A 14,067-nucleotide genomic window follows, 5' to 3' on the forward strand; every position below is an offset into this window, starting at 1 on the left:
CAGCTCTGGGGGCATCCAGGTGGGCTGGCAGTGGGAGCGGGAGCGGTAGCCAGCTCTGGGGGCACCCAGGTGGGCTGGCAGTGCCAGCGGGGCCGGTAGCCAGCCCCGGGGGCATCCAGGTGGGCTGGCAGTGCCAGCGGGGCCGGTGGCCAGCTCTGGGGGCATCCAGGTGGGCTGGCAGTAGGAGCGGGAGCAGTAGCCAGCCCCGGGGGCATCCAGGTGGGCTGGCAGTGCCAGCGGGGCCGGTGGCCAGCCCCGGGGGCATCCAGGCGGGCTGGCAGTGGCAGCGGGGCCGGTAGCCAGTTCTGGGGGCATCCAGGTGGGCTGGCAGTGCCAGCGGGGCCGGTGGCCAGCTCTGGGGGTATCCAGGCGGGCTGGCAGTGCCAACGGGAGCGGCAGCCAGCCCCGGGGGCATCCAGGTGGGCTGGCAGTGGCAGCGGGGCCGGTGGCCAGCCCCGGGGGCATCCAGGTGGGCTGGCAGTGCCAGCGGGAGCAGTAGACAGCTCTGGGGGTATCCAGGTGGGCTGGCAGTGGCAGCGGGGCCGGTGGCCAGTTCTGGGGGTATCCAGGTGGGCTGGCAGTGGCAGCGGGAGCAGTAGCCAGCTCTGGGGGTATCCAGGTGGGCTGGCAGTGCCAGCGGGGCCGGTGGCCAGCCCCGGGGGCATCCAGGTGGGCTGGCAGTGGCAGCGGGGCCGGTGGCCAGCCCCGCGGACCCTGCGGGGCCCGTGGCCACTAGAGGTAGCTCTGCTCACACGAACTCCGCGTGGAGCCCTCCCGGAGCAGCACCTCCCGGCTGCGCTGCCCCGCGGAGGAGGTCGCCCCCTTTTCCCCAGCTCGCCCCCAAGCCTGGCACCCAGAGCAGCAGCAGCAGGAGACCCTGGAGCATTGCAGCCCCAGGGAATTCAATCCCTCCTTGCCCTTTCTCCGCAAACCCTGGGGCATTTGAAGCCTTCCCAGCACCTTCCACTCCCACGAGTGGCAGCTGTGGAGCCTCCAGGGGTGGCCCCTGGCCAGCCAGGGCTGTTCCCCCATCAGCTCAGGGTGTGTCCAGCTCTCCTGCCCCCAAACCTGAGCCCAGCTCGAGCCTTTTCCACTCCACAGCTGACACCAGTGCTGGCCTGAGCCCCAGTGACCATCTGGGCTGTTCTGCTGCTGGGAGCAGGGCCACCAGGCCAGGGTGGCCGTGCCGCCCTCCAGCTCTGGGGGACAAGCAGGGATGTCCCCTGGGCTCAGGTTTTGAGCTGTCTTTAAGGTGTTTGACCCACTTCAGCTCCTAAGCCAGGCAGGGTTTTCAGCAGCCTGGAAAGGCTCTGCAGCCCAGGCTCTGCAGGAACAGCCACAACTCTGCTGCCTCCTGGTTCCTGAGGGCATCCAGAGCTGGAGCTGGGCAGCCTGCAGGCTCTGCTCCCTACTTACAGGGCTAAACAATCATCATCCCAGCTCCCTGCAGCCTGCACCCACCCACAGCAGTTCCAGGAGGGAGCAGCCCCACTAAGGGAAAGGTTTCACATCCCAAATTCCTCAGTGAGACCCCCTCCCCTGCCTGCACAGCACACTCCTTTGTGCTCGGGGCAGGTGGGCTCCTCTCCCGGTGGGATGTGTCCCTATAAAGCTGTCCCAGGCAAGGCTTGGCCTACCAGGAGCTGCAGGGGCACATTTCAAAGCCAGGAATGGCCTCACTCCCCGCAGAAATCAAGTGTTATTTGTTCAACTCAAAGGAAAAGAAAAGATTCGGCCGTGACAACAGCCAGCCTGAGCTGCTGGTAGATGATTAACAGCCTGGCCTGCTCTCTGCCTCACTCCCTGCCCATGGCAGAGGCTGTGGTCCCCGGGGAAAAGCTTAAGGGCAGCCTAAAAACCCAGTTCCAGCACTGCTGGTCATCCCAAAAGCCTGAGGCACGCGCTGAACCCCAGGGCAGCTCCCAGGGCAGGCCAGCACCGAGGCTCGTGAGGAAAAGGCCGATTTGTGCAGCACAGGCAAACAGCCTGAGCTGGGGGAAAGCACAAATAAACTCCAGTGTGAGCCCAGCATCCAGGCAGAGGGAGGGAGTGCTCTGGGGAGAAGTGGGGTTCAGGTAACTCCAGCCACCTGGATGCCCAGGACAGCCTCTTTGTTAGGCCACGCCTGCCCGCTGCCATTTTGGCCCCAAACCCTTAGAATTTAGCCTTAAAATGTGAAAAAAAAGAGCAAAAAGCAAGTCGGCTCCTTGCAGAGTGCTCACTGCAGGTAGCAAATGAAATATGAGAGGGCTGGAGCCCAGCCTGTGCATCTGAGGAGAAAACACTGAGCTGCTTTGGAGGCATCTGCTTCATTCAGGGAAAGATGGCTAAAACCCCGCAAATGTCCCAAAAGCAAAGGCTGGGCGGGGTGACCCCACCAAATCCTATTCCCCCAGACCCTCTGCTAGATGGGGATGTGCTCGGTTTCACAAAAAGATAGCCCATTTTGTGGAGCCTTTGAATATTCAAATTGAAAGTATCGCGCAATCATTGATTGTCAAATCATTGGTTTCTAGAGGTTTTAAATACTTGGCATTAGGAGAGAAAAACTCAAACTTATACCCGTAGGGATAAAACAATAATATTGTCGGGATCCACCTGCCATTGCCACCAGGCAGTCAGGTCCCTTCACCCCCAAATTTCAAGCCTGACTCCTCTTGCCCCCTTGGCCAGCTTTGTGGGGCCGGGGCCGGGGCCACCTCTGCTGCTGCACCGGGCACCTGGCGAGGTGCTGCCCGCTCCGGCTCGGGATGTCCGGTAAGCCCCGCTCCGTCCCCCCGCAGCCCGCTTTGGGGCCGTTTCGGGGTTCGCCGGGGTCACTCCGCCAGCGAGCCGATGCCGCCTGCCAAGGCAGGAGGGAGCGGGGAGGGCGGGGAGGAGGGAGGGAGGAGGCACGGGAGGATCGGCTGCTGCCCGCCGGGTGCCAGCGCGGCCGGCTCGGCACGGGGCTCCGCGGGCACCGCCGGGCACCGAGCGGGGCTTCTGCCGGGCCGGCTGCGCTGGCAGCCCCGGCCGGGGGGCCACGGGGGGCCCCGCACGTCTGTGTGCCCACCCCGCACCTCTGGGTGCCTCCTCTGCATCTGTGCCCTCCCTGCACCTCTGTGCCCCCCCTGCAACTCTGGGTGCCCTTCCTGCATCTCTGGGTGCCCTCCCTGCATCTCTGGGTGCCCTTCCTGCTTCTGTGCCCTCCCTGCACCTCTGTGCCCTCCCTGCATCTCTGGGTGCCCTCCCTGCACCTCTGTGCCCTCCCTGCAACTCTGGGTGCCCTCCCTGCATCTCTGGGTGCCCTCCCTGCATCTCTGGGTGCCCTTCCTGCTTCTGTGCCCTCCCTGCACCTCTGTGCCCTCCCTGCATCTCTGGGTGCCCTCCCTGCACCTCTGTGCCCTCCCTGCAACTCTGGGTGCCCTCCCTGCATCTCTGGGTGCCCTCCCTGCATCTCTGGGTGCCCTCCCTGCACCTCTGTGCCCTCCCTGCACCTCTGGGTGCCTTTTCTGCATCTGTGCCCTCCCTGCACCTCTGTGTGCCTTTTCTGCTTCTGTGCCCTCCCTGCATCTTTGGGTGCCCTCCCTGCATCTCTGTGCCCTCCCTGCATCTTTGGGTGCCCTCCCTGCATCTCTGGGTGCCCTCCCTGCACCTCTGTGCCCTCCGTGCATCTCTCCGTGCCCTCCCCACACCTCTGTGCCCTCCCTGCATCTCTGGGTGCCTTCCCTGCATCTCTGGGTGCCTTCTCTGCATCTCTGTGCCCTCCCTGCATCTCTTCCATGCCCTCCCCACACACGCCGCCCCGGCCACGCTGCCCCTGAATCCCAATCCTGCTCCCTGACCCCGAATCCACCCCCTGTCCTTGTCACCCTACTCCCAGCCCACCCTCAGCAGCCTTTCCCTCGATACCCAACACCATCACTGTGCCCCTGGACCCCCAGCCCTTACCACCCTGCTCTCTGACCCCCAGAATCATCGCTCTGTTCCCTGAGCCCCAGCCCACCCTGGCCACCCTCCTCCCTGACCCCCAGTCCATCACCTTGCCCCCTGACTCCCAAATCCATCACCCTGCCCTTGACCCCAGCCCACCCCAGCCTGTCCTTGCCACCCTGCTCCTGATTCCCCACCTGCCCTGCCCACCCTCTGCCCACCCTCGCCACCCTGCCCTTGACCCCAGAGCCATCACTCTGCTCCCTGCCCACCCTGTGCCCACCCTCGCCACCCTGCCCTTGACCCCAGAGCCATCACTCTGCTCCCTGCCCACCCTGTGCCCACCCTCGCCACCCTGCCCTTGACCCCAGAGCCATCACTCTGCTCCCTGCCCACCCTGTGGCCACCCTCACCACCCTGCCCTTGACCCCAGAGCCATCACTCTGCTCCCTGCCCACCCTGTGCCCACCCTCGCCACCCTGCCCTTGACCCCAGAGCCATCACTCTGCTCCCTGCCCACCCTGTGCCCACCCTCGCCACCCTGCCCTTGACCCCAGAGCCATCACTCTGCTCCCTGCCCACCCTGTGCCCACCCTCGCCACCCTGCCCTTGACCCCAGAGCCATCACTCTGCTCCCTGCCCACCCTGTGCCCACCCTCACCACCCTGCCCTTGACCCCAGAGCCATCACTCTGCTCCCTGCCCACCCTGTGCCCACCCTCGCCATCCTACCCTAGGCCCTGCTACCTCAGAGCCCTCCCTGCCTGCAGGGAGGTCTGGTAACCAGGGTGTTCTCCTCGAATCCCACCTGTCCCTCCCCTCATTTTCCCCAGCTCCAGTGTGTTGAACAGAAACAAAACACCAAAACACGAGATGAATAATCCCCAGCTGAGCCCAGCTCAGCAAACCGCCCTGAAGGCAGCCCTGTCACCTCTCTGGAGGGCCCCGGGTGCCTGTCCCAGCTTGTCCTCCCCCAGAGCACCCCGGGGGCACTGGGAGGGCTGGCAGAGTGACAGCAGAAGAGGACAGTGCCTGCAGTGCAGGATTCCCTGGCTGCGTGGGCAGAACCTGCAAACCCAGCGTTGTTTCTGTGCCAGGACCTCCTGGCGCTCTGCAGCTGTCTTGGAGAAGGTGCTCCGTGCCCAGAGGTGGCACTGGAAGGCCGGGTTTAGCTCTGGCACTGCTGTTCTCCTGCTGGGAGTTTATTTTTGGTGCCTCCTTCAGGGCTGTCTGCTCCCTGATCTGGCATTTTTTGAGTGTAGAGACCAGTCTGGGTGTGTTTCCTTTTATTGTGTGATTTGGATTAAAACACCAGCAGAAAGTTAGGACAGGAACAACTGCCAGAGGATCTGAGTGTTTTACCATGAGTACAACAAGTGAAAGTGGTTTGTCAGAAGAAGTAAATTCTTTATCATTTCCTGTCCTAAAAATCCCTCATTAGGTAGTGACTGGCGATTGCTGGCTGGTTTTGGCTGGATTAAACACACCCCAAATTCTTGTTTGAAATAAATAGGGGCTGTACATGAGCAGAATAAAGAGATAATCTAGGCTTTGCAAGAAAGCAGTCATTTTTTTTGGTGTTTTGTTGAGCTCTCTGAATAACCACCCACATATTTCCATTGTTTTATTCCTGGGCTTCATCTGCCAGATGAAACGCTTCCCACATTTATTTTCAGGTCCTGAGAGAGGCAAATATGTCAGGAATTTAAATGAATCCAACAGCAGCACCAGATGGAGCTCGGTATTGGGAAAGCTGGAAGGGGGGCAGGGGAAGAAGGAGGTAGAGAAGAACAAACATGGGGTTATTAAATATTATCAACAGCAAGATTTTCACGAGTGTCTGCTTGTCCCAAGCTGGAATAGCAGGTGTTAAAGAGGGCAGTGAGTGTGGCTGCAAACAGAGACCAATTAGTCATCTTAAGTCTAAAACTGTTCTCCACATAGAGCACACCTGAAAACCTGCTGGATTTGCTGTTTGCTCTGAGATTCTCCCTCCTTGCAAAGTGTTTTTCCACAAATTCTTCCAGGAAAGCCCAAGGTGTACCAAGGTGTGAGGGTGAAGATCACAGTCAAGGAGTTGCTGCAGCAGAGGAGAGCACGGCAAGCAGCCACTGGTTCAGCAGTGAGTAAAAATATTGTGGTGTTTGCTTTGTAATGTCTCTTTTAATGTTTTTAGGTTTTTTTGGGGTTTTTTTTGGTTTTTTTGGTTTTTTTTTTTTTGCTAGGACTGTAATCTCTGGGGCCAAAATCTGTGTGTAACAGGCTGGTGAGGATGGGGGAAAGGAACATTCAGTCAGAGTAGCTGCAGCAGTGACCTCAAGGAGTGAGAATCTGAGGAATACAGGGAGAAAGCAGAGCTGCTGCTCCAGAAAAGTCACTCCCTCCGGGATGGAAGGCTCACCTGGACAGCCCCATCCCTTCTGGAGGAGGGGCTGGAGCTCTGTGTGCACACACAGGTGCACATTCCCTCTCTTTCCCTCTTCCAGCCTTTGTAGGAATCCTCCAGCTCCAGCCACTCCAGGGATTTGCATAAAGAGCTTGGCAAATCATTATTTCTTCCTGGTTCATGACACTGCAGCTCTTGAAGCTTTTCAGATTTCAGCTTCTGAAATTTATTTCACGTAGTTGCAGCTGATTGCACAAAAATCAGCCTGAGATCCAGGGGCAGAGAGGTCTGGGTGAAGAGAACTGTCAGGTTTTGGAGACGCTGGGTCACTCCTCTCCTGCAACCCCAAGAGCAGCAGCCTCTTCATCACAGCCAGGTGTCCCAGGGCTGCGTGGAACCGGTTTTCACTTCCCACCAGCGCTTCACACAACCCCTCTGGTGCCCACACAGGAAAAAGTGAAAAGTGGCGGGGAGGGAAGTCACCTCGGTGACCTGCACAAGGTATGGCCTGCCCCAAAACCCCCGAGGCTTTGGGCTGGCAGGATGTACGCTGAGAAAAGCTCAAGCAGGGGACTCCATCTCTGCCTTGTCACATCTGCAGCAGGGACAAAAGGCACCCTCAGCCCAGAAGAGACGCTGTTTAAGCGATTAAATGCACGGGATGTGCTAGGAAGTTGTTGCCAGGGAAATGAGCTGCTCACTCGAGAGCATCTTGAATAAAAGAAATGAAGTGGAGAGCTGTATGAATTAAAACTGAGGGGAAAAACCCCACCAGTATTTGTACTTGCAGAGTAGAATCCTGGCCCCCAAGCAGCAAAACTCCTTTTGGGGTGGATTTCTTCCTTCCAGCAGGTCAGGTTCCTAGAAGTGGTTGATTTGTCTTGCTTCAGCATTCCTTAAGAAACGAAACAGTCCCTTTTAAAGGAGCACTGCCAGAGCTGGTTCTCCCATGGGGAGCCCCAAATAAACTGGGAGAGGCTGCAGGATGGGGAATGTCCCCTCTAGAGGTCCTGTAGATCAATCAAACTACATCAGTCCAGTCTGATGGGATACCTGCGGTGGTCTTTAGTTAATTACTCATTCCCAGTAGTATCCATCCCTAGGAATGCCTTGGGATTCCCTCCACTGTGGAATTCACGCTCCTGGAAATGAACACACATTAGTTTCAGAGGCAGCTCTGTAAAATCGGGAATGCAGCAAAAAAAGCCCCTCAGCACGGAGCTGATTCAGGGGCTTCACACCGGGTGGGTGCTGTGGTTCCCAGGAAAAATCCTCCCAGGAAAAATCCTGGCTGCCACCAGGAAAAATCCTGCTATGCACGTTCATCGAATGTTCTGTCAATGCCGGGGAGGTTTTCCCAGCCACAGCTAGGAGGGAAATAAAGTTCATTTAAAGAGTTTTCTCTGAAATCTAGACTCACCTTGCTCTGTGCCACAGCTCCTCTCCTTCCCTTCTCTTTGCTCAGGCTCCTTGGGACAGCAGCAGCAGCAGCATCCAGTTTGCAGAGTCTGTGTCTCCGCCTCACCCAGGTTGGTACAAAGCCCATCCACACGGCCCTTCCCGCCCCATTCCCAAATTTTCCCACAGCCCCGAGCCTTCCCAGCCCTTGTTTGAGGCCAATCAGCACCTGCAGGGAGCCCGTGGGATGCAGATGAGGAGCTGGGAGCGCACGGTGCTCTCCTTTCTGAGGTTATCCTTCCCACAGCAGGGAATTGCATCCCCCTGGGGAAGGGATGCTCATCCCGAGGGAACAACATCGCCTTCCCCAGGCTGTGGGGGTCAGAGTGCCCTGGAGCACCTGCCTGGGCTCTGTTCTCTTCTCCCTCTCCTGCCAGCATCCACAGGAGTGAGAGAAATACCAAATTTTCAACAGCACCAAGAGTTTTCCTCCTCCTGCCTGCGAATATCCAAGGAAAAGGGGGAAGGGGTGAGGGGAGGGGCGCTTTGGGCTCGCAGATCCTTCAATTATCCCCAGCCAAAGCACAGAGGAAAGGCTGGGCAGGTGTGAGTGCACACATTGCATGGACAAGGAAATTGTTAAATCATCGATAGCTGGGAATCCATTTGCTTATGTTAATAAAGAAACGTGAGACACGCCAAAGCTGACATGCCAAAGCCTTTTCAGGCTGGAAAGTCTCCATCAGTTTATGTATTTTGGGTGTTTCTCACTCTCCACAGCCAGCTAAACACTGCCACCTTTGACCCTGCAATGTGCATTTCAGACCTGTGCCCTTCACGTGGACAGAGCTTAAACCATGTTTGAACTCGGTGTGAAAAGATAATAATTCTGAAAAACCAAATCTGCTGTGAACTTTCCAGGAGCTCACCCTTTGGCCAGCAACACTACGTGGTCACAATGCCACATCAGCCCTGCCTTGCTCCATTTGTTCTGCTCAGAAGGTCGTCTCCTCTCTGGCTGTTTGGAGGATAAAAAAGCAAATTTTCCTCCTGTTATCCCCCTTTTCCTGCAGGTGTAGCTGCCCCGGGTCTGGAGATGAGGCAAAGGCACACCAGCCAGGCTGGGAAGCACAAATCACTGCCTGGCACCTTCTGGGGCTGCAGACAGTGCACAGAAGGGAGGCCAGAGGGTCAAGAGTCTGAGGGAGTTTCCAGCTGGATCCCTGTCCCAAATGCCTGGGGCCACAAGAGTTTCCAGCAGTTAAAGAGCTTTAAGCTGAGGGGGCTGCATTCCTGAGTTATTCGCCTGCTTTTGAGCGTCTCCCTCGTGGTTTCTGCTTTCCTACAAAATTCACCTTTGCCTGTTTTAAAGTCTAAATCCACAGGGTTACTGAGCACAGGACAGCACTGAAACCTGCCCTTTGTGAAGACAGACACCGATGAATTTGCTGCTGTCTGCTTTCCTTTCTCTCTTAGAACCTTTTGAAGCAGAACCCATCCCTCCTGTGCCCAGCTGCTGCCCGTCCTGGCAGTTTTCCAGCTGCCTCTCCTGTGAGGAAAGCCCTGGATACCTGGAGCAGCTGATAGATTCCTGCCTGCAGTCGGATGCACCCTCCGAGCCAGCCTTCAGTGCCTTCCAGCCATCCTCACACTACACCCCAGACACCTTCCAGCCAGTCCAGCTCTGCTTCAACCAGGGCCTGGTGAGCTTTGGGATCCAGGGGAGCAGCCACTGGTGTCCCCAGTGGGAAAGGGAGTCCCCTCCTGGGGCAGAACAGCAGCAATGTGGGAATCTGGCTGATTTTAGGAGCCTGGGATGCTCATGGGCTCTGAATGCTTTCCCATGGGGACCCCCAAATAAACTGGGAGAGGCGGCAGGATGGGGAATGTCCCTTCTAGAGGTCCTGTAGATTTTGTGCAAATAGCAGCACAGTTCCAGCTAGAGGTTGTCCCTACAAACAGAAACTGCCTTTGGGTTTAGGCTTCCAGGGTCTCCCTGGGCAGGGATTGTCCCTACAAACAGAAACTGCCTTTGGGTTTAGGCTTCCAGGGTCTCCCTGGGCAGGGATTGTCCCTACAAACAGAAACTGCCTTTGGGTTTAGGCTTCCAGGGTCTCCCTGGGCAGGGATTGTCCCTACAAACAGAAACTACCTTTGGGTTTAGACCTCCAGGGTCTCCCTGGGCAGGGATTGTCCCTACAAACAGAAACTACCTTTGGGTTTAGGCTTCCAGGGTCTCCCTGGGCAGGGATTGTCCCTACAAACAGAAACTGCCTTTGGGTTTAGGCTTCCAGGGTCTCCCTGGGCAGGGATTGTCCCTACAAACAGAAACTGCCTTTGGGTTTAGACCTCCAGGGTCTCCCTGGGCAGGGATTGTCCCTACAAACAGAAACTACCTTTGGGTTTAGGCTTCCAGGGTCTTCCTGGGCAGGGATTGTCCCTACAAACAGAAACTGCCTTTGGGTTTAGGCTTCCAGGGTCTTCCTGGGCAGGGATTGTCCCTACAAACAGAAACTGCCTTTGGGTTTAGGCTTCCAGGGTCTTCCTGGGCAGGGATTGTCCCTACAAACAGAAACTGCCTTTGGGTTTAGGCTTCCAGGGTCTTCCTGGGCAGGGATTGTCCCTACAAACAGAAACTGCCTTTGGGTTTAGGCTTCCAGGGTCTCCCTGGGCAGCCAGATGAGAAAGGCAACAGCACAGGAATTCTGGATGCTGGCCACATTCCCCTGAAATCTCTTTTTTTTCTCCTTTTTTTTTTGTTTCTCTCTCTCTCAAACTCCAGGCTGCCAGCTCGCCCAGCTCAGCCGACCTGCCCAGCCCCTGGAACTCCAGCTGCTCTCCCCCTCAGCTCTCTCCCCTCACCCCGCTGACCCCCAGCCCACCCTACAGCTGCCCCATGGAGGAGTGGCCCTGCCACCCTCCCTGCCCCTTGCCCAGCCCTGCCTGCTGCTGCACAGCCTGTGGCTCCCCGAGCAGGGACAGCAGGGGCCCGCAGTGCTTCCCCTGCCCCAGCACGGACTGCACGGAATTCCTGCCACCCCTGGCCCTGGCCGAGGACTTCTTCAGGAGGGACAGGAGCTGTGACATTTGCTACAGCTAATGGGGACTGTGGTTTCACACATCCACTCTATCCAAATCAGATTAAATTGCCCATGAACTATGCAAAGTTGTGCTGCCTAACACAGTCCAGTTTGTTCTTCACTACTTACACGTTTTTTACACGATGCTGTCACTACATTGATCTATGGTCAGGGGTGTTTTGTTGGTGGTGTGGTGGTTTGGAGGGGTTTTTCCCCTGGTTTTTTTTTTTTTTTTTCATTGTTGCTGTTTTTTAAAATAAATCTGAAGCTGCCTTATCAAACACTTGTCATTAAACCAGCTCTTTTTGATACAAATAAATCATTTGGTGCAAATGCTGAAGCCTGGTCATTTTTCATGTGCTAAAGGTCAGTGCTTTTCTCCTCTGCTGCTGATCCAGGCTGCTGACCCTGCTCTCACAGAGGTGAGGATGAGATTTTGAGCAGCCTATTCAGAGGCACGAGAGCTCTCACTCACCCTTTCCAGCAGATAAAAGGTCCAGATTTAACCCAGCATCCAGCTTTTCCCAGAGAACGCTGTGCATCACCCAGCTCTGAGCTGGATCTGCAGCTCCTCACCCTCTGCTGCAGCTCAGGCTGCCCTGGTGACATTTCCCAATGCTTCTGGCAGGAAAGGAAAGCTCTTTGCCACACCAGGGTTTAGCCCATGGCCCCTCAGAGGTAAAACCCACAGCCAAACTTCTCTGGCTGCTGCTCAGCACCAGCTTCCCTGTGGAGGCAGAGTCTCAGTGAGAGGCTGATGTTTTTTGGCAGCCCTTGGTCAGGCTTGGGCTGTTAATAAAAGGTTTTGAGCATAATCAGCTGAACAGGAACTAAATAATTTAATTTTTTTAAAAGTAGATAATAGGGAAATCGAAATACCTGAGGGTTTCCTGCTTCTTGCCTGAACCCAGACCTTCCTAACATTTTGTCTTGCCTCCTCTTGGTGAGGCAAACTCACTTTCTCAGCTGAGCACCCAGACTGGGAAGAAAGAAAGATGCATCTCTTCATATTAAATTCCCCCAAAAAAAGAAAATAACACCTGTGAAGAGAAATATGAATTCTATCCAGCTGTTTGCTCACCTTATCCAGACACTTCTATGCTGAACTGAAAACCTTTCCAGTTCCTTTACCTTATGTAAGGTTTTTTTTTCCCCTAAAACATGCTTAAAATATTTTGACACCTTCCAATAATATCTCCCCTTCTCCCCTGATTAACCTTAGCATTGGCCCAAGTGATAAATTCACTAGGTTACAGCAATATATATATATTATTATATAAATTAGAAAGAGCTGTAACTTTGCAGCAGTTAAAGGTGTGACCACCCCTGCGCAGGGCACCCCACCAAGTGTCATTTTAGTAGTGCTGGCAGCTGCTTCAGCCCCTGAGTGATATTTTGGGGCACTGAAGGGCTGAAATTCTGTCCCAGAGCTCACCCAGTGCCAGCTACTCCTGCCTGCTGCCTCAGGAGCGGGCACACCTCGAGCCACACATCAGAACCCCTGATCAGCAACAAGAAAAAGCCAGAAGATAAAGCTGAGGCAAGAAATTGGAGGCTTCTAGAGGAAATGGGGCGCCCACATCCTCCTCATGGCTTGGCAAGGTTGGCTTGAGCTTAGCAGAGCCAGGGAGAAGCTCTCAGGGAGTACAAGGGCACCATGAAATGATAAATAAGGGTTTAAGAACACTCAAGAAGACATCTCACAGGAGCAGCCTAAGCGTGCACAGCAAGGAGGGCAAGTGTCAGAGTCTGACACGGTATCTGTGGCCTCCAGCTGAGGTGGGTGTGCAATTCTGACAGGTTTTTGGCAGACTGCACATTTATCAATATCTTGTGGTGTGGATCCTCCCCAGGACTGCTCCGTGCAAGGGCTGTGGTTGTGCCCATTCCTGATGTCAGCACTAAAACTGCCCTAAATCCCATCCTTATCCTTGGATGATGCCTGATCCAGGCCAAAAATCCCCTCCTCAGTGGAGGAGACAAAGATATTTCCAGCAAAATGTTCCTGCAGAGCAAAATCTCCAGGTTGTATCAGCTTCCATCACATCAGCAGCACCGTTTCCATCCCTTGCAGCTTCTTCCTCTTTCCCTGCTGCTCCTTCTCCAGGGGTTTTGCAATTCCCCCAGTGCCAGACTGGAAACATGTTTGAGATGCTGTCCCCACCTCCCTGCCAACAGCCCCAGGGACACGCTCAGGACAAGTAGAAGCTTGCTGGCTGTTGACACAAGGCCTTGTTGACACAAGAAAGGGAAAAAACACAACAGAGGAGCCATTCAAAGGTTGATTGTGCACTTTCTGGCTGTGAGAAAGGTATTCTTTCCCTCCTTTATCCCTCCCAAAAGTAAAAAGGAGTTAAAGGAAATACCTAAAACAGAGCTGGCTCTACTGAAAGGCTGGCATTTCATCAGTCCCTGCCAGGTGAAGCCCTGACTGCCGTTATAAACACAAACCCGAGGATCATGTCGTGCTTACAAAGCCGTGAATAACTCCAGAAGTCACCCACAGTTACAGAGAAAAGAAAAGGTTCTTATTTTCAGCTTCTCTACCAGAGAATTTGATCTAAAAGTTTCACTTGCCAGCCGACTGACAGCTTTTCTATGGTGCCACTTCAGAACGTTTGTTCGGTGATAACGAGCCTTTGTTATTAGCAATTTATCCAAAGCCACAGGTAGGAAGAGATAAACTGTGCAAATAAAGGGATATCACACACTGCCAGCAAGGCTGAGCTTTGAGAAGTTACATTTCCCCAGAAAGAGCAATAATAAATGGAGGGGTGAACTGTGAACTGCTTAAATCAGTGAAATTCACCCTGGTAGAGAAGACACTCAGGACAGGTTTGAGATTTAAAAGGGATTCTCTTCACAGCCAGGCCAGGAATTGGGAAAGGGAAAATTGTTTTACACACAGGGGGAAGCAGCAGCTTCCAGCAGTCTGGTGGCTCCAGTCCAAAGCCAACAGGAGCAGCCTGTGGACTGCGGCTGCTTTCAGAGCAGGCCTCTGCTGGCTGAGCTTTGGGAAGCTGAGCACAGAGAGAAGGAATCCTGGGGCTGTCATGGGCTCTTCCCCCTGCACACCTCATCCGTCAGCTCCCAGCAGCACCAGCTGCCGGGGTGATGCTTCAATGGAGCCACATTCCACCCCTAAGAGGGTATTTCCCCTGATATTCTGGAGATGGTGATGATTCCAGACTCCCATTGACGCTGCTTTGTATGAAACACCCAAGAGATGACAGAATAAAGAGAAAAGCCACTCGAGGAAAGAAAGCTCCTGTATTTTTTTTTTTCACTTGCT

The 14,067-nt window shown here is 55.2% G+C and overlaps 1 protein-coding gene across 2 annotated transcripts; it reads left to right on the forward strand.

Moving 5' to 3' along the window:
• The first annotated feature begins 1,938 nt into the window (after positions 1-1,938).
• POU2AF3 (POU class 2 homeobox associating factor 3) lies at positions 1,939-11,115 on the forward strand. 2 transcript variants are annotated; one of them, XM_068172080.1, is made up of 5 exons: positions 1,939-2,757; positions 5,939-6,033; positions 7,763-7,826; positions 9,172-9,398; positions 10,478-11,115. In XM_068172080.1, exons 1-5 carry the CDS (start codon positions 2,751-2,753, stop codon positions 10,793-10,795), a joined length of 711 nt encoding a protein of 236 aa, XP_068028181.1. In that variant the 5' UTR covers positions 1,939-2,750; the 3' UTR covers positions 10,796-11,115. The 2 variants fall into 2 exon arrangements, with proteins under 2 accessions (XP_068028181.1, XP_068028180.1); XM_068172079.1 differs by lacking the exon at positions 1,939-2,757 and adding an exon at positions 4,811-5,652.
• Positions 11,116-14,067: the final 2,952 nt, after the last annotated feature.

Source organism: Anomalospiza imberbis, chromosome 24 (assembly GCF_031753505.1).
Source record: "Anomalospiza imberbis isolate Cuckoo-Finch-1a 21T00152 chromosome 24, ASM3175350v1, whole genome shotgun sequence".
Lineage (NCBI taxonomy): Eukaryota > Metazoa > Chordata > Aves > Passeriformes > Viduidae > Anomalospiza > Anomalospiza imberbis.

Excerpts from the sequence above, each read along its gene's own strand:
- POU2AF3 (XM_068172079.1), top strand. Across the intron at positions 6,034-7,762 it reads AAGCAGCCACTGGTTCAGCA|GCTCCTTGGGACAGCAGCAG; the intron begins GTGAGTAAAAAT and ends CTCTTTGCTCAG. Across the intron at positions 7,827-9,171 it reads TGTGTCTCCGCCTCACCCAG|AACCTTTTGAAGCAGAACCC; the intron begins GTTGGTACAAAG and ends TTTCTCTCTTAG.